This window comes from Chroicocephalus ridibundus, chromosome 31, assembly GCF_963924245.1.
Source record: "Chroicocephalus ridibundus chromosome 31, bChrRid1.1, whole genome shotgun sequence".
Classification (NCBI taxonomy): Eukaryota; Metazoa; Chordata; class Aves; order Charadriiformes; family Laridae; genus Chroicocephalus; species Chroicocephalus ridibundus.
Genome location: NC_086314.1, coordinates 1 through 15970, shown reverse-complemented (window position 1 = coordinate 15970; position 15970 = coordinate 1). Strand labels below are relative to the sequence as shown.

The following is a 15970-nucleotide window of genomic DNA, read 5'->3' as shown; positions in this document are numbered from 1 at the left end:
GATGTGGATGGGATGGAATGGGATGGGGAGGGGATAAGGATGGGATAGGGATGGGGATAGGATGGGAGGGGTATGGGATGGGGATGAGGATGGGATGGGGATAAGGATGGGAGGGGTATGGGATGGGAATGAGGATAGGGATGGGGATGGGGTGGGAATGGGGATGGGATTAGAAGGAATGGGGATGGGGATGGGATGTGGATAGGATGGAATGGGATGGGACAGGGATGGGATGAGGGTGGGATGGGGATGGGGTGGGGATGGGGCCGGCAACAGGTCGGTTCGGGTGCCCTGTATCACCCCAGTGCTCCCAGTACGGCCCACCAGTCCCCTGCGAGCCCCCCGCCCGCCCCGAGCAAAACCCTCAATGGACGCGCCGGCCCCGCCCCTCCCCACGGAGCTCTCAATGGACCGTCCCGCCTTTCCCCGCTCGCCCCGCCCACTCCCCTTCTGTCATTGGCTGCTCCGCCTCCGTGGGGGCGTTCCCTCCCTTTCTGCCGGCGGCGGCAATGGCGGGGGGGGGGGGACGGCTTTGACGGACAGCGCCACCGGCCAATCGGAAGGCGGGAGAGGGGGAAGGGGTTGACGGACAGCGCCGCTGCCCAATGGGAAGGCGGGAGGCGGGGGGTCCGGGCCGGTGAAGCGCGGTCGCCATTTTGTGAGGACCGCGCGGCCGACGGGGCGCAGGTGAGGGGGGGGCGCAAAATCGATGGGGGGAATCGATACGGGGGGGGGGGATCGATGGGGAGAAGGGGGGTTGAATGGGGGGGGGCAGGTATGGAGGGCTGGGGGGGGGGGGGGCATAGGCCCAGGCCTGGCCCCGCTGAGGCCGCGGTGGGGGGGGGGGCAGGAAATAGCCGGAGGAGGAAATGGGGGGGGGGGGGGGAACAGGATTTTTGGGGTGTTTTGGGAGGTTTCGTCGGGTTGTGGGGTGTTTGGGGACACGGCCCTGCCGGGGGGGTCGGGGGAGGACACACAGGCCGGGGGGGGGCGGGATTTGGGGCCAGCTGGGGGGGCAGGCAGGGTTTTGGGGTGTTTTGGGGGGATTTGGGGTCTTTAGGGACACGGCGCTGGGGGACGACGACAGAGTTTTGGGGTATTTGGGGGAGATTTGGGGTGTTTCGGGGGCACAGCTCTGCTGGGGGGGGACAGGCAGGGTTTTGGGGTGGTTTGTGCGGATTTGGCGTCTTTAGGGGCACGGCCCGGGGGGGGCAGAGATTTGGGGTGTTTTGGATCTTTAGAGGCACAGCCCGGGCGGGGGGGGCGCAGGGTTTTGGGGCGTTTCGGGGGGATTTGGGGTCTTTAAGGGCATAGGCCGGGGGGGGCGAACGACACAGATTTGGGGTGTTTTGGGGGGATTTGGGGTGTTTTTTGGGGGGGCACAGCTCTGCTGGGGGGGGCAGGCAGGGTTTTGGGGTGTTTCATGGGCTTTTGGGATCTTTAGGGGCACGGCCCTGGGGGGGGGAACGACAGAGGTTTGGGGTGATTTGGGGTATTTTGGGGCACAACCCGGGGGGGGACACACACACACAGATTTGGGGTGTTTTGGGGGGGTTTGGGGGCACAGCTTTGATGGGTTTGGGGGGGGGGGCAGGCAGAGTTTTGGGGCATTTCGTGGGGATTCTGAGGTGTTTAGAGGCCCGGCCCTGGGAGGGACAGAGAGTTTTGGGGCGTTTCGTGGGGATTTGGGGTGTTTAGGGGCCCAGCCCTGGGGGGGGGGGGGGGGGCAGAGTTTTGGGGGGGGATTTGGGGTTGTGGGCCTGGAGTCTGGGGGGGGGTGAAGGGTCTCTGGCTCCCTTTGAGCAGACCCAGGGTTGGGGGGGGGGTGTCTCCCCGGTGGGAGACGTCCCAGCTATGGGGTGCCCCTGGGGGGCCAGGTGACCCCCCCCCACACCCTGTGACCCCCCCCCCCCCCCCCAGCTCAACCCTGCTGTTGCCCCCCGGAGGGTGGGTGGGTGGGAGGGGGGTGGCTTCTCGCGGCCTTTACCGGGCAGGGGACGCGGCTGCGGGTCCTCCTCGCCGGGAAGCCAACGGGGGACGTATCTGGGGGGGGGTCTCTTGGCTGAAACGCTGTGTCGTCCCGTCCCCCCGCCCCGTCCTCGCCGCAGGCTGGGCGAGATGGTGAAGCTGTTCATCGGGAACCTGCCGCGGGAGGCGACGGAGCAGGAGATCCGGTCCCTCTTCGAGCAGTACGGGAAGGTGCTGGAGTGCGACATCATCAAGAACTACGGCTTCGTGCACATCGAGGACAAGACGGCGGCCGAGGACGCCATCCGCAACCTGCACCACCACAAGCTGCACGGCGTCTGCATCAACGTGGAGGCCAGCAAGAACAAGAGCAAGGCTTCCACCAAGCTCCACGTGGGCAACATCAGCCCGGCTTGCACCAACCTGGAGCTGCGGGCCAAATTCGAGGAGTACGGGCCCGTCATCGAATGCGACATCGTGAAGGATTACGCCTTCGTTCACATGGAGAGGGCGGAGGACGCGGTGGAGGCCATCCGCGGGCTGGACAACACCGAGTTTCAAGGTGATCCGCGCCGGGAAGGCCGGGGCTGGGGGCGGATGACTGGATTGGGGTCGGGGGGTTTTCCCGATATTCCAATTAGATCTTTTCCGGTCCTTTCCAGCTTGGGTTGCGCAGGTTGGGGGATCTTCAGCGAGGCCGGCGGCGTCCTGACGGTGACGGCCCGGCACCGCGCTCGCCTCTGCGGCACCACCTGGCTCCCCCCGCGCTGGAATTCAGTTCAAAAAGGGGTTTTGTGCTGGGTTTTTTACCATTCCAGTTCAAGCAGTGCCGCTGCCGTTGGGTTTTGTACCATTCCCGCCCAACCGGTGCTGTTCTGGTTGGGTTTTTTTACCATTCCAGTTCAACTGGTGCCACTTTGGCTGGTTTTTTTTACTGTTCCAACCCAACCAGTGCCATTGTGGTTGGGTTTTCTACCATTCCAGCTCAACTGGTGTCATTTTAGTTGACTTTTTTCCCATTCCAGCTCAACCAGTGCCCTTGGGGTTGTTTTTTTTTTACCATTCCAGCCCAACCGGTGCCATTTTGGTTGGGTTTTTACCATTCCAGCCCAACCGGTGCCATTTTGGTTGGGTTTTTTACCATTCCAGCCCAACCGGTGCCATTTTGGTTGGGTTTTTTACCATTCCAGCCCAACCGGTGCCATTTTGGTTGGGTTTTTTACCATTCCAGCCCAACCAGTGCTGTGCCGGTGTGGCCGCTTTCCGGTGAGCCCGTTTTGCCGGTTCCCGGCACAAGGGCAGAGAGAGAGGGGGCGTCTTGGGGCTGGGGGAGGACGGGACTGATCCATCTCTGACTTAACCCAGCAACGGCCGCCCCCGCAGGAGGATCCCGACGGCGAAGTCCCAACTCTTGTGCCGAAAGCCGCTGCCGGGCTGCCGCCGGCGCGGCGTGAAGCCAGGCTGCCTCCTGCCTGGTAAGAGGGTGAGCGGAGGCGCCCGATCCCGCGCCGGCTGCGTCCCTGCTGCCGGCGGCACGCGGCGTTGCTCGCTCGGGCTCTCTCGACGTGCCGCTTTCCCGGACGAGAACGCGGCGCGGGCGCTTTTCCCTCTCATCGCCGCGGATTCCAGCTCGCGGCCGAGCCTCGGCATTTTCCCCCTCTCGCCCCATCCGGAATCGGTGCCGGATCATCCGGTGCTTCACCCCGAAGCCCTTCCCGGTTTCCCGCTGGGGTTTCGGCAAACCCCACCGCCCCCATTCCCGGCGTTTCCCCCAAAACTCTTCCTCCAAGCGGGACGGCGCATCCGGAGCTGCGCTTGGCTTGCCGCGGGCGGTTAATCCGGCGTCGCATCCCTCTCTGCCGCCACCGCTGCGGCAGCAGTGTTTTCCGGCGGGAAGCTTGCCGTTGAGAACCGGGGCCAGCGGTGTCGCCGGCCGCTGGCCGGGGCTACCGGTCGCCGGTGTAGGTGCCGGTGGGCTGGGCTGCCGGCGTCCAGGCCGGCACAGGTAGCGCTGGGCGTTGCCGGCGGCACCGTCCTGGTAAGTCGGGTGGCCGCCGGCCGGGGTCCCGGCGCCGTCGGAGGCCGCGCGGCCGCGGGGAGGGGGTCCTAGCCGGTCCCGGCGGTGGTGGCCACGCCGTGGGCGCGGCGGCGTCACTGACGGGCTCCCTCTCGCGTCTCTCTTCCTCAAGGCAAGCGGATGCGCGTGCAGTTGTCCACCAGCCGGCTGCGGACGGCGCCCGGGATGGGAGACAAGAGCGGCTGCTACCGCTGCGGGAAGGAAGGGCACTGGTCTAAAGAGTGCCCGGTAGATCGCCCGGGGCAAGTGGCGGACTTTGCCGAGGCCTATAACGAGCAGTACGGAGCCGTGCGCACCCCCTACACCGCGGGCTATGGGGAGACGGTCTATTACGATGAGGCCTACGGCGGGATGGCCGACTACTACAAGCGCTACCGCGTCCGCTCCTACGCCACGGCCTCCGCGTACGACGCCTACGCGGAGCAGACCATGGCCCAGTACTCCCAGTACGCCCAGTACTCCCAGGTCCAGTCCTCGGCCATGGCCGCCACCACAGCCATGGCCAGTCGCATCCCCACCACCTTAGACGCGTACGATAGAGCTCTGCTGCCGACCCCCGGCGCGGCGGCCGCCGTCGCCGCTGCCGCCACCGCCGCCGCGGCGGCCGCCTCCTCCACCTATTACACCCGGGATAGAAGCCCCCTGCGCCGCACGGCCGCCGCGGCCACCACCGTCGGAGAGGCCTACACGTACGAGCGGGGGCAACTGTCGCCGGTCTCCTCGGTGGCCCGGGCGTCCCTCTACGACATGCAGCGGTTCGGGCGGGACCCGTACGCGGACCGGGCGCGGTACTCGGCATTTTGAGCCGGAGGTGAGCGTTGGCAGCAGATCCGGCGTTGCCGGCAGGATCCGTGTTGGTGGGAGGGGTTTCTTTTCCCAAGCCCCTGGTTGTGCCGCGCTGGCGTCTCGCCGGGAGGAAGGGTCGCGGTGAAGCCGCCGGCGTTAAAGCCCGGGTGCTGGCACGGCGAGGACGTGCCGCGGCGATTGGTGCTGGTGGTTTGCTCTCCTTCGGGCTGAGCTTTTAATTACCGCTGCTTTTAATTACCGCAGCCGGGGCCGAGCCCTTGTGCCGTCGTCCACCACCGTCCCGATCCGTGCCGGTGGGTCGTTCTCCTTTGGGGGGAGCATTTAATTACCGCTGCTTTTAATTACTACAGCCAGGGCCAAAAGGCCTTGTGCCATCCCGGCACTGGCACGATCGGTGTCGGTGCCAGCGGGTCACTCTCCTTCAGGGTGAGCTCTTAATTAACGCTGCTTTTAATTACCACGGCTGGTGCTGTCCCGGCACCATCACAGTTGGTGCTGGTGGGTCGCTCTCCTTTGGGACGAGCAATTAATTACCGCTGCTTTTAATTACCATGGTTGGTGCTGTCCGGGCATGCACGATCGGTGCTGGTGCCAGCGGGTCGCTCTCCTTCAGGGTGAGCTCTTAATTACCGCTGCTTTTAATTACCACGGCTGGTGCTGTCCCGGCACCATCGCAGTCGGTGCTGGTGAGTCGATCTCCTTTGGGGGGAGCAATTAATTACTGCTGCTTTTAATTACCGCAGCCAGCACCGAGCCCTCGTGTCGTCCTGGCACTGTGGCACTGGATGCTGGTGCTGGTGGGTCGCTCTCCTTCGGGGCAGGCTTTTAATTACCGCTGCTTTTAATTACTGCAGCCATCCCGTCACGGCAGAGCCCCGTGTGCCGCGGCTGCCGGGAGTACCTCCCGTTCGGGGGTGGCTCTGCCTGGTAAAAGCTGCCACCGGCCCCGGCACGGGGTGGCCACAGAGCCCCCCGCCGTGGCCACCACCTCAGGATTCTGGTTGCCATGGGCTCCTGCGGGCGCCGGGGCTGGGCCCGGTTCCCCAGCCCGGTGCCGGTTGTGCCGGCGGCGACGGCGGGACGTTTCGCTTTTGCGCCAAACTCTTGCTTTTCTCTTTTCAGGTAAGATATTTGCGGCTGGACGTCGGGTTCCCGTTGCTCACCGAATTCGGCGCCGCGCGGCACGGGCTGCGCTCCGCTAACGAGCCGGTTCCTAACGGACGCTCGGCTTCTCCCCAGCCCGGGCTCAAAATCCCCCCCTCCCCTCTCCCCCCCCCCAACCCCTGCTCCCAAATCCCCGTCCTTCAGCTTTTTGTTCTCAGAATGGCAGGATTTGGCTTTTTCAGGTAGTTCTGGGGCCCCCGTCGTCCCCCCCTAGCTGGTCTAGGCTCAGGTCGTGAGCGAACGTAGCCGTAGCCGTACCCGTAGCCGCAGCGCCAGCTTCGCTTTGCTTTCCCAGCGCCGATCCTTTTATTTCGTATTATTTTTGAGGTTTGGTGTTGTTTTTTTTTAAAGAGGGTGAATAATTCACTCGTAGCTTTTTTTTTAACCCCAAACCAGGTCGCTGACTCCAGGCCCGGCGCGTTTAGTGTGTGACCCCCTCCCCTTCTCCCCCCAGTCCCACTTTTCCGGTAAAATAAACTCAAAATTTTTAACAAATCCCGCTGGCTCCGGCACCGCTTATTTCTCTGGACTTAATTATCCTTAAAATAATTAATTTTTCCACTCCCTCGACTCCAAAACGCCTGGACTCACCGGTGCCGCCGCTGCCCTGTCACTGCCCTGCCTGCTGCCGCGCCGCCGGCCGGATCCGCGCTGCAAACGAAGGGGCACGTGAGCGTGGGGGGGCAGCAGTGCCCCCAAAAAGGGCCCTTTTCACCCCAAAAGTGGCCCCCTGCACCCCCCAAAAGGGCCACGGCTAACGAGGGAGGCCAGGTGTTAACTGCCCCCCACCTTCCCTGGGGTTCTTCCTCAGGGGCGGCCCCTTTGAAACCCTCTGCTAATTAACCTGCCCAGGGCTGGCTCGTTAGTCCCCAAAGGGCCTGCGCTGCTCCCCTCCTGCCTCTCGGTGCTCCTTAATTAACGCCATTAGGCCCCAGGACCGTGCCTTGGTCGCCATCCGGGCCCCGGTCTGGCAGCCGGAGCCTCCAGCTCCTCGTCAACGGGCGACTCCGCCTCCGCTAATTGCCTCCGTGCGGGTCACCGCGGGCTCCTCCGTCACCGGGGTGGGCTCAGGGACGGTCCCAGCCCCCCGAGGGTGCGCGTCCCCCGGCGCCTGCCCTGAAAAACGAGGGGGGAGAAACATTAGACCTTCAGCCTGGCTAATTAGCGCGGCGGTTAATGAGGCGGCATTAATCAGTTACGCTGCGGGAGAGACGACGGGACAGGAAGCGCTTTGGGCAACTTTAATGGCGTCCGGTTCTGCAAACACCGATCACACACGTGGTTTCTCCTCTCAAAATTGGCTTTTTTCACCCCAAAACAAAGCCACCCCGATCTCACACACACGCACACACGGTTTCTCCTCTCAAAATTGTTTTTTTTCACCCCAAAATGAAGTCGCGGCTTCGGTGGTGCCGGGCTGGCAAAGAACCAGACGGGAGACGGTTGGGAAACGGTGAAGAGCCCAGCATTTATTTACAGTCGTACAAAACCTCGCTGCTCCCTGACGCCGGGAAACGGGGGGAAACCAACCCAAAACGGGGAAAAAAACAACCCCAAAAACGTTGGTAGAAAAAAGAGCACAGGCTCGGCTCGGGTTGTACCGAGCACCGGCAGTGCTGGCGGCCGCAAGAGAGACGGTGCCACGACGCTACGGCGACAGGGGCCGGTGAACCGCGCGCCCATCACTCGTTTCCCCCCCTCCCCGTAACCGCGGCTCCTTCTAAAAACTCCAAAAAAAGAAAGAATAAAAGAAAAAGCAGCTAAAAAAATAACCGTCGGCGACGGCCGGAGGATTCACCGCGCCGGGCGCGGTGGTGGGCGACGCAAGTGGTCAAACCGTCCCGTCCCCCCTCCCCCAGCCCTGGTGGTGGCCGGCTCAGAGGCGGCGCTGGTAGCCCGAGTGGACGCGGGCGGCCGGCAGGTAGTCGCCGTAGCCCCCCGAGTACCGGCCGTAATCGGCGTGGGCTTCTGGCAGGCGACGGTAATCCATCGGGGACTTTGTCGGCGAGCGACGGTACGCAAGCGGCGAGTCTGTTAAGCGGCGGTAATCAGAGAGGTCGGAGAGACGGCGCTCGGAGCCGTACCTGGGCGAGAGAAGAGACAGGAGGTGAATCTGCCGCTGGGCAACCACCAAATCCGCCGCCGGCGGCCACCGCGTCCCGCCGGGGGATGCACCACGGCACCGTGACGCCGCCGGACTTGGCAGGACGGGGAATCGCAGCTCGGCACCCGCCCCAAAGCCTCCATCCCTCCCGGTTGGTGAGCAGTGCCGGCACGTGGCATCCAGCCGGCGTTACCGCGCCAAGACTGAGCCCTGAGTCTGGCGTTACCGAGCCAAGACCAACCCCCAAGTCCAGCATCACTGAACCAAGACTGAACCCCGAGCCCGGTGTTACCAAGCCGAGACTAAGCCCTAAGTCCGGTGTTACCGAGCCGTGCCGGAATCGGAACTAAGCCCCAAGTCCGGTGTTACCAAGCCAAGACTGAGCTCCAGGTCTGGTGTTACTGAGCCCCGAGTGCGGCGTTACCGAGCTGTGCCAGAGCCGAGATTAAGCCCCAAGTCTGGCGTTACCGAGCCCAGACCAAGCCCTAAGTCTGGCGTTACTGAGCCAAGACTGATCCCCGAGTCCGGCACTGCCAAGCCGAGACCAAGACGAAACTAAGCCCCGAATCCGGCATTTCTGAGCCAAGACCAAGCCCCGAGTCCGGCATTGCCGAGCTGTGCCGGAGCCAAAACTAAGTCCCGAATCCAGCAAAACCAAGCCCCGAGTCCGGCATCACCGAGCCGAGACCAAGCCCTGAGTCCGGAGTTACCGAGCCGCGCCGGAGCCAAAACAAAGCCCCGGCAGCCACCGGCGCGGCGCGGAGTGAGTCGCATGTCCGTCTGTCCGTCCCGGCGCCGTACCTTTTTGCCAAAGCAGATGATTTTTTGTACGGGTCGTCGTAGGCGGCGCTGCGTGGCGGCGAGAGGCGGGTGCGCTCATACGGCGGTGCGACGGCAGCGGCGGCGGCCTGCGACAGGCCCAGGTAGGAAGCCGCCTGTTGGCCCAGTTGGCTCGGCCCGTCGTAGCCGCTGGCCGGTTGGGCTCGGTAAGCGGCCGCCAGCGACGCGGTGGAGGCCTGTTGCGCTGGGTAGGATGCCGCCATCGAGCCGGAGGCCTGGGCCCGGTAAGCAGCGGTCAGCGGGGCGGAGGCCTGCGCCTTGTAGGAGGCCGCGGCGGCTGCCTGGTTGCCATAGGAGGCGGCTAGCGAAGAAGCCGCCTGGGCACCGTAGGTAGCCGAGAGGGCGGCGGCGGACTGGCTACCGTAGGAAGCGGGCAAGTTGGCGGCGGGCTGGGCGCCGTAGGAAGCAGAATGGCCGGCGGCGGCAGGCTGGGCGCCGTAGGTGGCAGAGAGAGCAGCCGCCGGTTGGGCGCCGTAGGTGGCTGAGTGGCCGGCTACGGGCTGGTAGGCGGCGGTGTGACCGGCCACCACCTGGGCACTGTAGGTGGTGGCGTGAACGGCCACGGCTTGGGCGCCGTAGGAAGCGGAGAGCGCGGCACCGGGCTGGGCGCCGTAGGAGGCGGCAGCGTGGCCATCTACGGGCTGGGCGCCGTAGCCGGTGGCCTGGGCACCGTAAGCCACGTGTGTGGCCACCGTTTGGGCGCTGTAGGAGGCGGCGGGGCCAGTGGCGGCCTGGGCGCCGTAAGCGGCGGCAGCCTGGGCGCCGTAGGAGGCGGAATAGCCGGAGGCGGCCTGCGCCCCATAGGAAGAGGCCAGCGCGGCGGACTGGACGCCGTAGCCGGAAAGCTGGGAAGCGGCCGGCTGGGCGCCGTAGGATGCGGCGTTTTGGGTGCCGTAGGCGCTGAGGGAGTTGGCGGCGGGCTGGGCGCCGGCGGCCCCGAGGGAAACGGAGGGCTGGGAGCGGTAGGTGGCCCCCAGCGAGGCAGAGGGCTGGGCACGGTATGAGGCGGCCTGGCCAGTGGTGGGCTGCGGGCGGTAGGCAACGCCGAGGGAGGCGGAGGGCTGGGCACGGTAGCTGGCCCCCAGTGAGGCGGAGGGCTGGGCACGGTACGCCGCCGGCTGCGCCGTCATGGGGAGCGTCACCGCTGCATAGCCGGCGCGGCTCGGGGAACGCCGGAGGGGGCTGCGGTCCCTCCCGAAGTAGGAGGGGGAAGCGGGCCTGGCTTGCGCCTCAAAGGCGTCGTATTTGCCGGCAGTGCCGCCGGCGGTGCCGAAACGCTGCTGGTAATCGTACAGGGAGGAGGCGGCGGCGTAGCCCGAGGGAAAGGCGGCGTCGGCCGCCCGGCACTGCTGGTTGAAGCCCTCGATCTTGGGCTGGAACTTCTCCCGGTATTCCAGGCCGATGCGTTTGGTCTTGTCGAGGCCGAGGGCGGGCGGCAGGGCCTGGCCCGCGCCCTTCTTCTGGACGTTGGTGGAGAGCTCCACGTTCACTCTGCGCCCCTTCACCTCCTTCCCGTTAAGGTTTTCGATGGCAACTTTTGCATCTGCTTCGTTCTCCATGTGAACAAATGCATAGTCTGATAAAGCAGCAGACAGAGGGTTATCAGTGGGGGGAGAAAAGACAAATTCGTTACAGGAGCGAGCGGTTAACGAGCCTCGCCGGCAGCGCGACGGTGTGAGGCCTGGCACGGGACAGGCTCTGCCAGCCCCGCTCCGGCAGTGAAGAGACACAACCACCTTCGTTTGCTTCCGCCCCACAATTAATTTGGCCGGAGCTTAACGAGCCTGCCCACCCACCCGGCATCCCCCGGCTCAGGAACACCCCCTCACGGCGTTTTTGCTCTGTTTTCCCCAGATTTTTCTTGCTCCCTTTGCCCGTGCCCACCATGGTCGCCTCTCCCTGCACCAGGGGAGCTTGTGGCACAGTCGCCTCCCGCCCCGGCAACTCCGGCACCGGCGGGGGGGGGGGATGAAGAGCCCTGCGGGGGGCGGCGTGGACTGAGCTGGGGCATCCCACCGGTGAGCGGAGCAAAGCCAGAGAGAGCCGGTGCCCAGAGACACCCAGTCGTACCGAGGGCGGGGAGAGCCAGCGGGAGGGGGGGAGAGAGAGAGGGGAGGAAGGAAGAGGAGGAGGAGGAAGAGAGAAGAGGAGGGAGAATGGGGGGAGAGAAGGAGAGGAGGAAGAAGGGAAGGAAAAGGAAGAGGGGGAGAGAAGGTAGAGGAGGAGGGGAGGGAAAGAAGGAAAAATGGGGAGGAGGAAAGGAAGAGGAGGAAGAAGAGGGGGAGAAGGAAAAGGGAGAAAGAAGGTAGAGGAGGAGGAAGCGGGGAGAAGAGAAGAGGAGGGAGAATGGGGGGGAGGGAAGGAAGAGGACGGAGAGGAGGAAGAGGGGGAGAGAAGGAAGAGGAGGGAGAATGGGGGGCAGGGAGAAAGCAGATGAGGGAAAAGGGGGGAAGGAAGGGGGAGAATGGGGAGAAGGAAAAGGAAGGAGAATGTGGGGGGGAAGAGGAGGGAGAAGGAAGGAAGGGGGAGGAGGAAGAGGAAGGGGCAGAGAGAAGGTAGAGGAGGGAAGGGGAGAGGAGGAGGATGGAGAATGGGGGGAGGGGAAAAGGAGAGGAGGAGGAAGAGGGGGAGAGAAGGAAAAAGGGGCCAGAAGAGGAAGAAGGGGGGGCAAGGAAGAAAAAGGGAAAGGAAGAGGAGGGGGGAGAAGGAACAGGAGGGAGAAGGGGGGAGGAGGAAGAGGGAGAAGGGGAGGGAAGAAGGAGAGGAAGAGAAAGAAGAAACCTGCGGCCCCAGCCGAGCCCCGGGCTGAGGCGAGGAGCCGGGCGAGCACGGAGGCGGCACCGAAGCGGAGAAGCGTCGGAAAGGAGCTGGAGAGCAAGGCGGGGAGCGGGTCACCCTCCCCCGGGCACAGCTCCCCCCACCCCACAAACCCCCCCACCCCACGGCACGACGGGTCCGGGACGGGCTCCTCTCGTCGTCCCCCCTGCAGTCACCGAGCTGGGACCACCGTTACCGGCGCCGAGCGAACCCCATCCCGGTGCCTCAGTGTCCCCATGTGTCCACCCCACATCCACGTATCCTGCTCCGGCAGCCCAAGGAGGGGACATCTGCCCCCCCCACCCCCCCATCCACCTCCCACCCCTCTTGGGGACCCCCCCAAAATCGCCAGAAACTCTTAAGTGTGATTTTGGGGCAATTTCTGAAGGGCTGCGTTGGGAAACTGCGTCCTGTGACCTGAAACAACATGAAGGCGGAGGAGCCGTGAAAAGGGAAGGTTTTGGGGGGTGGGGGGGGAAAGCTGCTCGGGGACGTTGCACCCCCCACCCCTCTTGGGGACACCCCCCCCAAAATCGCCAGAAACTTTTAAGTGTGATTTTGGGGCAAGTTCTGAAGGTCTGCGTTGGGAAACTGCGTCCTGCAACCTGAAACATGAAGGCGGAGGAGCTGTGAAAGGTGGGGGAAGGTTTTTTGGGGAAAAAGCCTTCTCGGGGACGTTGAACACACCCCCCACCCCCGCTTTGGCACACCCCCCCAAAATCGCCAGAAACTTTTAAGTGTAATTTTCGGGTGATTTCTGAAGGGCTGCACTGGGAAACTGCGTCCTGCGACCTGAAATATGAAGGTGGATGAGCTGTGAAACGGGGGGAAAGTTTTTTTTTTGGGGGGGAAACCTGCTCGGGGACGTTACAGCCCCCACCTCTCTTGGGAACAACCCCCAAAATCGCCAGAAAATTTTAAGCGAAGGGTTTGGCGCGATTTCTGAGGGGTTGCGTTGGGAAACTGCATCCTGCAACCTGAAACAACGTGAAGGCGGAGGAGCCGTGAAAGGGGGGGAAGGTTTTTTTGGGGAAAACACTTCCTCGGGGATGTCCTGCTCCCCCCCCCCTCTTGGGGACCTCCCGAAAATCGCCAGAAACTTTTAAGTGTGGGTTTTGGGGCGATTTCTGAAGGATCGCGTTGGGAAACTGCGACCTCAAACAACGTGAAGGCGGAGGAGCTGTGAAAGGGGGGGAAGGTTTTTTGGGAGAAAAAACCTCCTCGGGGACATTGAACCCGCCACCCCTCTTGGGGACACCCCCCCAAAATCGCCAGAAATTTTTAAGCGTGGGTTTGGGGGCGATTTCTGAGGGGTTGCGTTGGGAAACTGCGTCCTGCGACCTGAAACAACGTGAAGGCGGAGGAGCCGTGAAAAGGGAAGGTTTTTCGGGGGGGGGGAGAGGGGGTGGAATCCGCACTTTCTGGGGGGCAAAACCTGCTCCGTGTGCGCCGCCAGATCGGGCCGGGGCTCGAGGAGGGTCGTGGAAGGGGAGAAGCCGCCGGCAGCCGGACGGAACACGGGTCCGAGGACGGAGGGGAGCGAAGGGCCGGACCGAGCCCGGCCCCGGTGGGGGTTAACGGGGGTGGGGTGGGAGGCGAGCGGGTTTGTCGGGCGGCGGGTCCGGTACCTTTCACCACGTCGCATTCGACCACGGTGCCGTACTGCTGGAAAAGCGACCGCAGCTCGCCGCTGGTACAGGCGGCCGAGACGTTCCCGACGAAAATCTTGCAGGTGTTGGTGGGCCGAGGCCGGGAGGGCTCCACCACGATGCGGCGGCCGTGCAGCTGGTGGCCGTTGAGCTGGCTGATGGCTCGGGCCGCCGCCGCCTCGTCCCGCAGGTGGACGAAAGCGAACTGTTTCATGAGGGCGATACCCAGCACCGGCCCGGCGGCGCCGGCGAACAGTTCGCTCAGCTCCTCCGCCGTCGCCTCCTCGGGGACGTTGCCCACGAAGAGTTTGATGCCGGGACGCATGGCGGCGGCGGGGAAAGGGGAGGAGAAGGGCGAAGGGAGCGGGCGCTCGGCGCGGCGGCCTCACAAAATGGCGGCGTCCCCTCAGAGCCGGGCGGGAGCGGCGGCGGCGCGCGCGCTCAGCACTGCGCATGCGCAACGCCCGCCGCGCACGCAATCTGCGCACGCGCCCCGCCCACTGCCTGCGCGCAGCGCCCGCCGCGTACGCAATCTGCGCGCTGCTCACTGTAGGCGAGCCCTCCGCAGTGCGCATGCGCAACGCCCGCCGCGGACGCAATGGCCCCACCGCCCACGCGTATCGTCCACCGTATGCGCGCCCTCCGCATGCGTAGTTTGAGCACTGCGCATGCGCCCCCGCCCTCCGCGTACGCAACCTGCGCACCGCTCACTGTCTGCGCGCCCTCCGCATGCGTAGTTTGGGCACTGCGCACGCGCCCCGCCCACCCCGTCCTCTCTACAGCGCCTGCACCGCCAGGGCAAGCCCCGCCCACCGCCCCTTAAGACACGCCCCCATCGGCTGATCACGCCCCTCGCCCCCCCGAGGGCCACGCCCACCCCTTAAAGGGCCCGCCGGCGGCGCCCGGGGCCGGTTGCCGATGACCCGCGGTGGCCGCAGGGCGAGTTACGGTTTATTGCTGAACCCCTAGAGGTGGGGGGCCGGGGTGGCCATGGGGCAGGGAGCCGCCGTGGGGCCGGTGGTCGCCGTGGGGCTGGTGGCCACCGTGGGGCCGGTGGTGGCCGCGGCCCGCTCCCGCTCCTCCCAGAGGGTCCGGCCGTCGCAGGAACAAACCCGCTTGGGGTTCTGGAAGAGCCCGGCCGCCCGGGCCACCACCCCCCACGCCAGCCTGGGGGGGAAACGGGACACGGTGGGTGAGAAGGGAGGCAGCCCCCCAAAATTCCCCCCCCCGGGCCACCCCGGGCCCCCCCCCCGGGCGACTCACCCCGGCCCCGAGTTGCCGGTGACCCGGGAGAGGGGGTGGCAGCCCCGGCCCAGGTCGTCCTCCCCCGCCGCCACCACCAGCGAGCGCCCGACGATGTCCTCGACCTGGGGGGGGGGGACACGGAAAATGGGGCTCTGATGGGGGTCGGAGCCCCCCCCCCCACCGGCTGTGGGGCAGGGGCTGGACCCCCCCTGAGATGTGGGGCAGGGGCTGGACCCTGCCCATGGATGTGGGGCCACGGTGGGACACACACCCCCCCCACACCCCGGTCATAGGACCAGGGTAAGAGCCCCCCCCATGGCTGTGGGGCTGGGGTCAGAGTCCCCCCCCCCCGAGCCGTGGGGCGCAGCCCAGACCCCCCCTTCAGCTGTGGGGCGCAGCTGTGCCCCCCCCTCACCTTCAGCCCCTCCATCTCCATGCGGAAGCTGGCCCTGCCCTGGCCGTCGACCCACACGTTGCCCAGGTCCCCCAGGTGCTGCCGTGGGGCGGGAGGGGGGGGTCAGGGGGGGCCCCGCAGACCCCCCCAGACCCACCACTCCCCCCCCGGCCCCACGGCGCCGTTGACGGCCCCCCCCCTCACCCGCCGCTGGTCCTGGGGTCCCCCGTGGCACTCGCCCTCGGGGTTGAAGTGGCCCCCGCAGCTGGAAAGGGGGGGGGGATGTGGGGTGAGAGGGGGGGCCTGGAGGGGGGTGGGGGGAGAGGGGGAGGCGGGGGGGTGTCCCTGGGGGGGGGACAGGGGGTGAGATGGGGGTCTCTGGGGAGGCACAGGGCGAGACTGGGGTCCTTGGGGGGGGGGAAATGGGGTGAGATGGGGGGGTCCCTGGGGGGGGGGCAGGGGCTGCGATGGGGGTCCCTGGAGGAGGGACATGGGGGGAGATGGGGGTCCCTGGGCGGGGGGGGGACATGGCGTGACAGGGGGGATCTTGGGGGGGGACAATACAGTGAGAGGGGGGTTCCCTGGGGGGGGCACAGGGGGAGACGGGGGGCTCCTGGGGGGGGGACACGGGGTGAGACGTGGGGTCCCTGGGGGGGGGGGGGGGACATGGGGTGAGAGGGGATGCGAGAGGGGATGCCCTGGGGGGGGGGACACAGGGTGAGATGGGGGTCCCTGGGGGGGGTGACAGGGGGAGACGGGGGTCCCGGGGGGCGGGGGCATGGGGTGTCCCTGTCCCCCCCACCAGGGGTGTTGCCCCCCCCCCGCGGTACCTGTCGGGGGGGTTCGAGAGGTCCCCGAACTCGTGGAGGTGGAGGCCGTGGGGGCCCGGGGGGAGCCCCCCCACC

At 65.8% G+C, this 15970-nt stretch overlaps 3 protein-coding genes across 10 annotated transcripts; 1 reads left to right on the top strand and 2 right to left on the bottom strand.

The window, feature by feature from the left end:
• The first annotated feature begins 618 nt into the window (after nucleotides 1–618).
• On the top strand, nucleotides 619–6511 carry LOC134508069 (RNA-binding protein 4B-like). 6 transcript variants are annotated; one of them, XM_063319148.1, is made up of 4 exons: nucleotides 619–687; nucleotides 2109–2530; nucleotides 4158–4856; nucleotides 5975–6511. In XM_063319148.1, exons 2-3 carry the CDS (start codon nucleotides 2119–2121, stop codon nucleotides 4847–4849), a joined length of 1104 nt encoding a protein of 367 aa, XP_063175218.1. In that variant the 5' UTR covers nucleotides 619–687; nucleotides 2109–2118; the 3' UTR covers nucleotides 4850–4856; nucleotides 5975–6511. The 6 variants fall into 6 exon arrangements, with proteins under 6 accessions (XP_063175218.1, XP_063175223.1, XP_063175221.1 ...); XM_063319153.1 differs by lacking the exon at nucleotides 5975–6511 and adding an exon at nucleotides 3352–3443 and having other exon boundaries at nucleotides 4158–4288; XM_063319151.1 differs by lacking the exon at nucleotides 5975–6511 and adding an exon at nucleotides 3334–3443 and having other exon boundaries at nucleotides 4158–4288.
• Nucleotides 6512–6521: 10 nt separating this feature from the next.
• RBM14 (RNA binding motif protein 14) lies at nucleotides 6522–14239 on the bottom strand. Of its 3 annotated transcripts, none has more exons than XR_010068973.1 (3): nucleotides 13406–14239; nucleotides 6960–7132; nucleotides 6522–6667 (listed from the first exon to the last, which is right to left on the bottom strand). XR_010068973.1 is itself a non-coding variant. In XM_063319146.1 (3 exons), the coding sequence occupies exons 1-3, from the start codon at nucleotides 13749–13751 to the stop codon at nucleotides 7893–7895; spliced, it is 2169 nt and encodes a 722-aa protein (XP_063175216.1). In that variant the 5' UTR covers nucleotides 13752–14239; the 3' UTR covers nucleotides 7464–7892. The 3 variants fall into 3 exon arrangements, 2 of the variants coding, with proteins under 2 accessions (XP_063175216.1, XP_063175217.1); XM_063319146.1 differs by lacking the exons at nucleotides 6522–6667; nucleotides 6960–7132 and adding exons at nucleotides 7464–8100; nucleotides 8922–10536; XM_063319147.1 differs by lacking the exons at nucleotides 6522–6667; nucleotides 6960–7132 and adding an exon at nucleotides 7905–8100.
• Nucleotides 14240–14359: 120 nt separating this feature from the next.
• Nucleotides 14360–15966, bottom strand: CCS (copper chaperone for superoxide dismutase; the record flags this gene model as incomplete). Its single annotated transcript, XM_063319213.1, has 5 exons — nucleotides 14360–14593; nucleotides 14690–14793; nucleotides 15087–15164; nucleotides 15270–15330; nucleotides 15896–15966. Coding segments are annotated over 5 exons (516 nt in total), but the record flags the coding sequence as incomplete, so codon positions are not given.
• Between the last annotated feature and the right edge of the window lie 4 nt (nucleotides 15967–15970).

Coding starts and splice junctions, on each gene's coding strand:
- RBM14 (XM_063319146.1), bottom strand. CDS start 13,751: ATGCGTCCCGGCATCAAACTCTTCGTGGGCAACGTCCCCGAGGAGGCG. Junction 10,537..13,405: donor CGAATGCGACGTGGTGAAAG/GTACCGGACCCG, acceptor CTGCTTTATCAG/ACTATGCATTTGTTCACATG. Junction 8,101..8,921: donor TCATCTGCTTTGGCAAAAAG/GTACGGCGCCGG, acceptor TCTCTCGCCCAG/GTACGGCTCCGAGCGCCGTC.
- LOC134508069 (XM_063319148.1), top strand. CDS start 2,119: ATGGTGAAGCTGTTCATCGGGAACCTGCCGCGGGAGGCGACGGAGCAG. Junction 2,531..4,157: donor GGACAACACCGAGTTTCAAG/GTGATCCGCGCC, acceptor CTCTTCCTCAAG/GCAAGCGGATGCGCGTGCAG.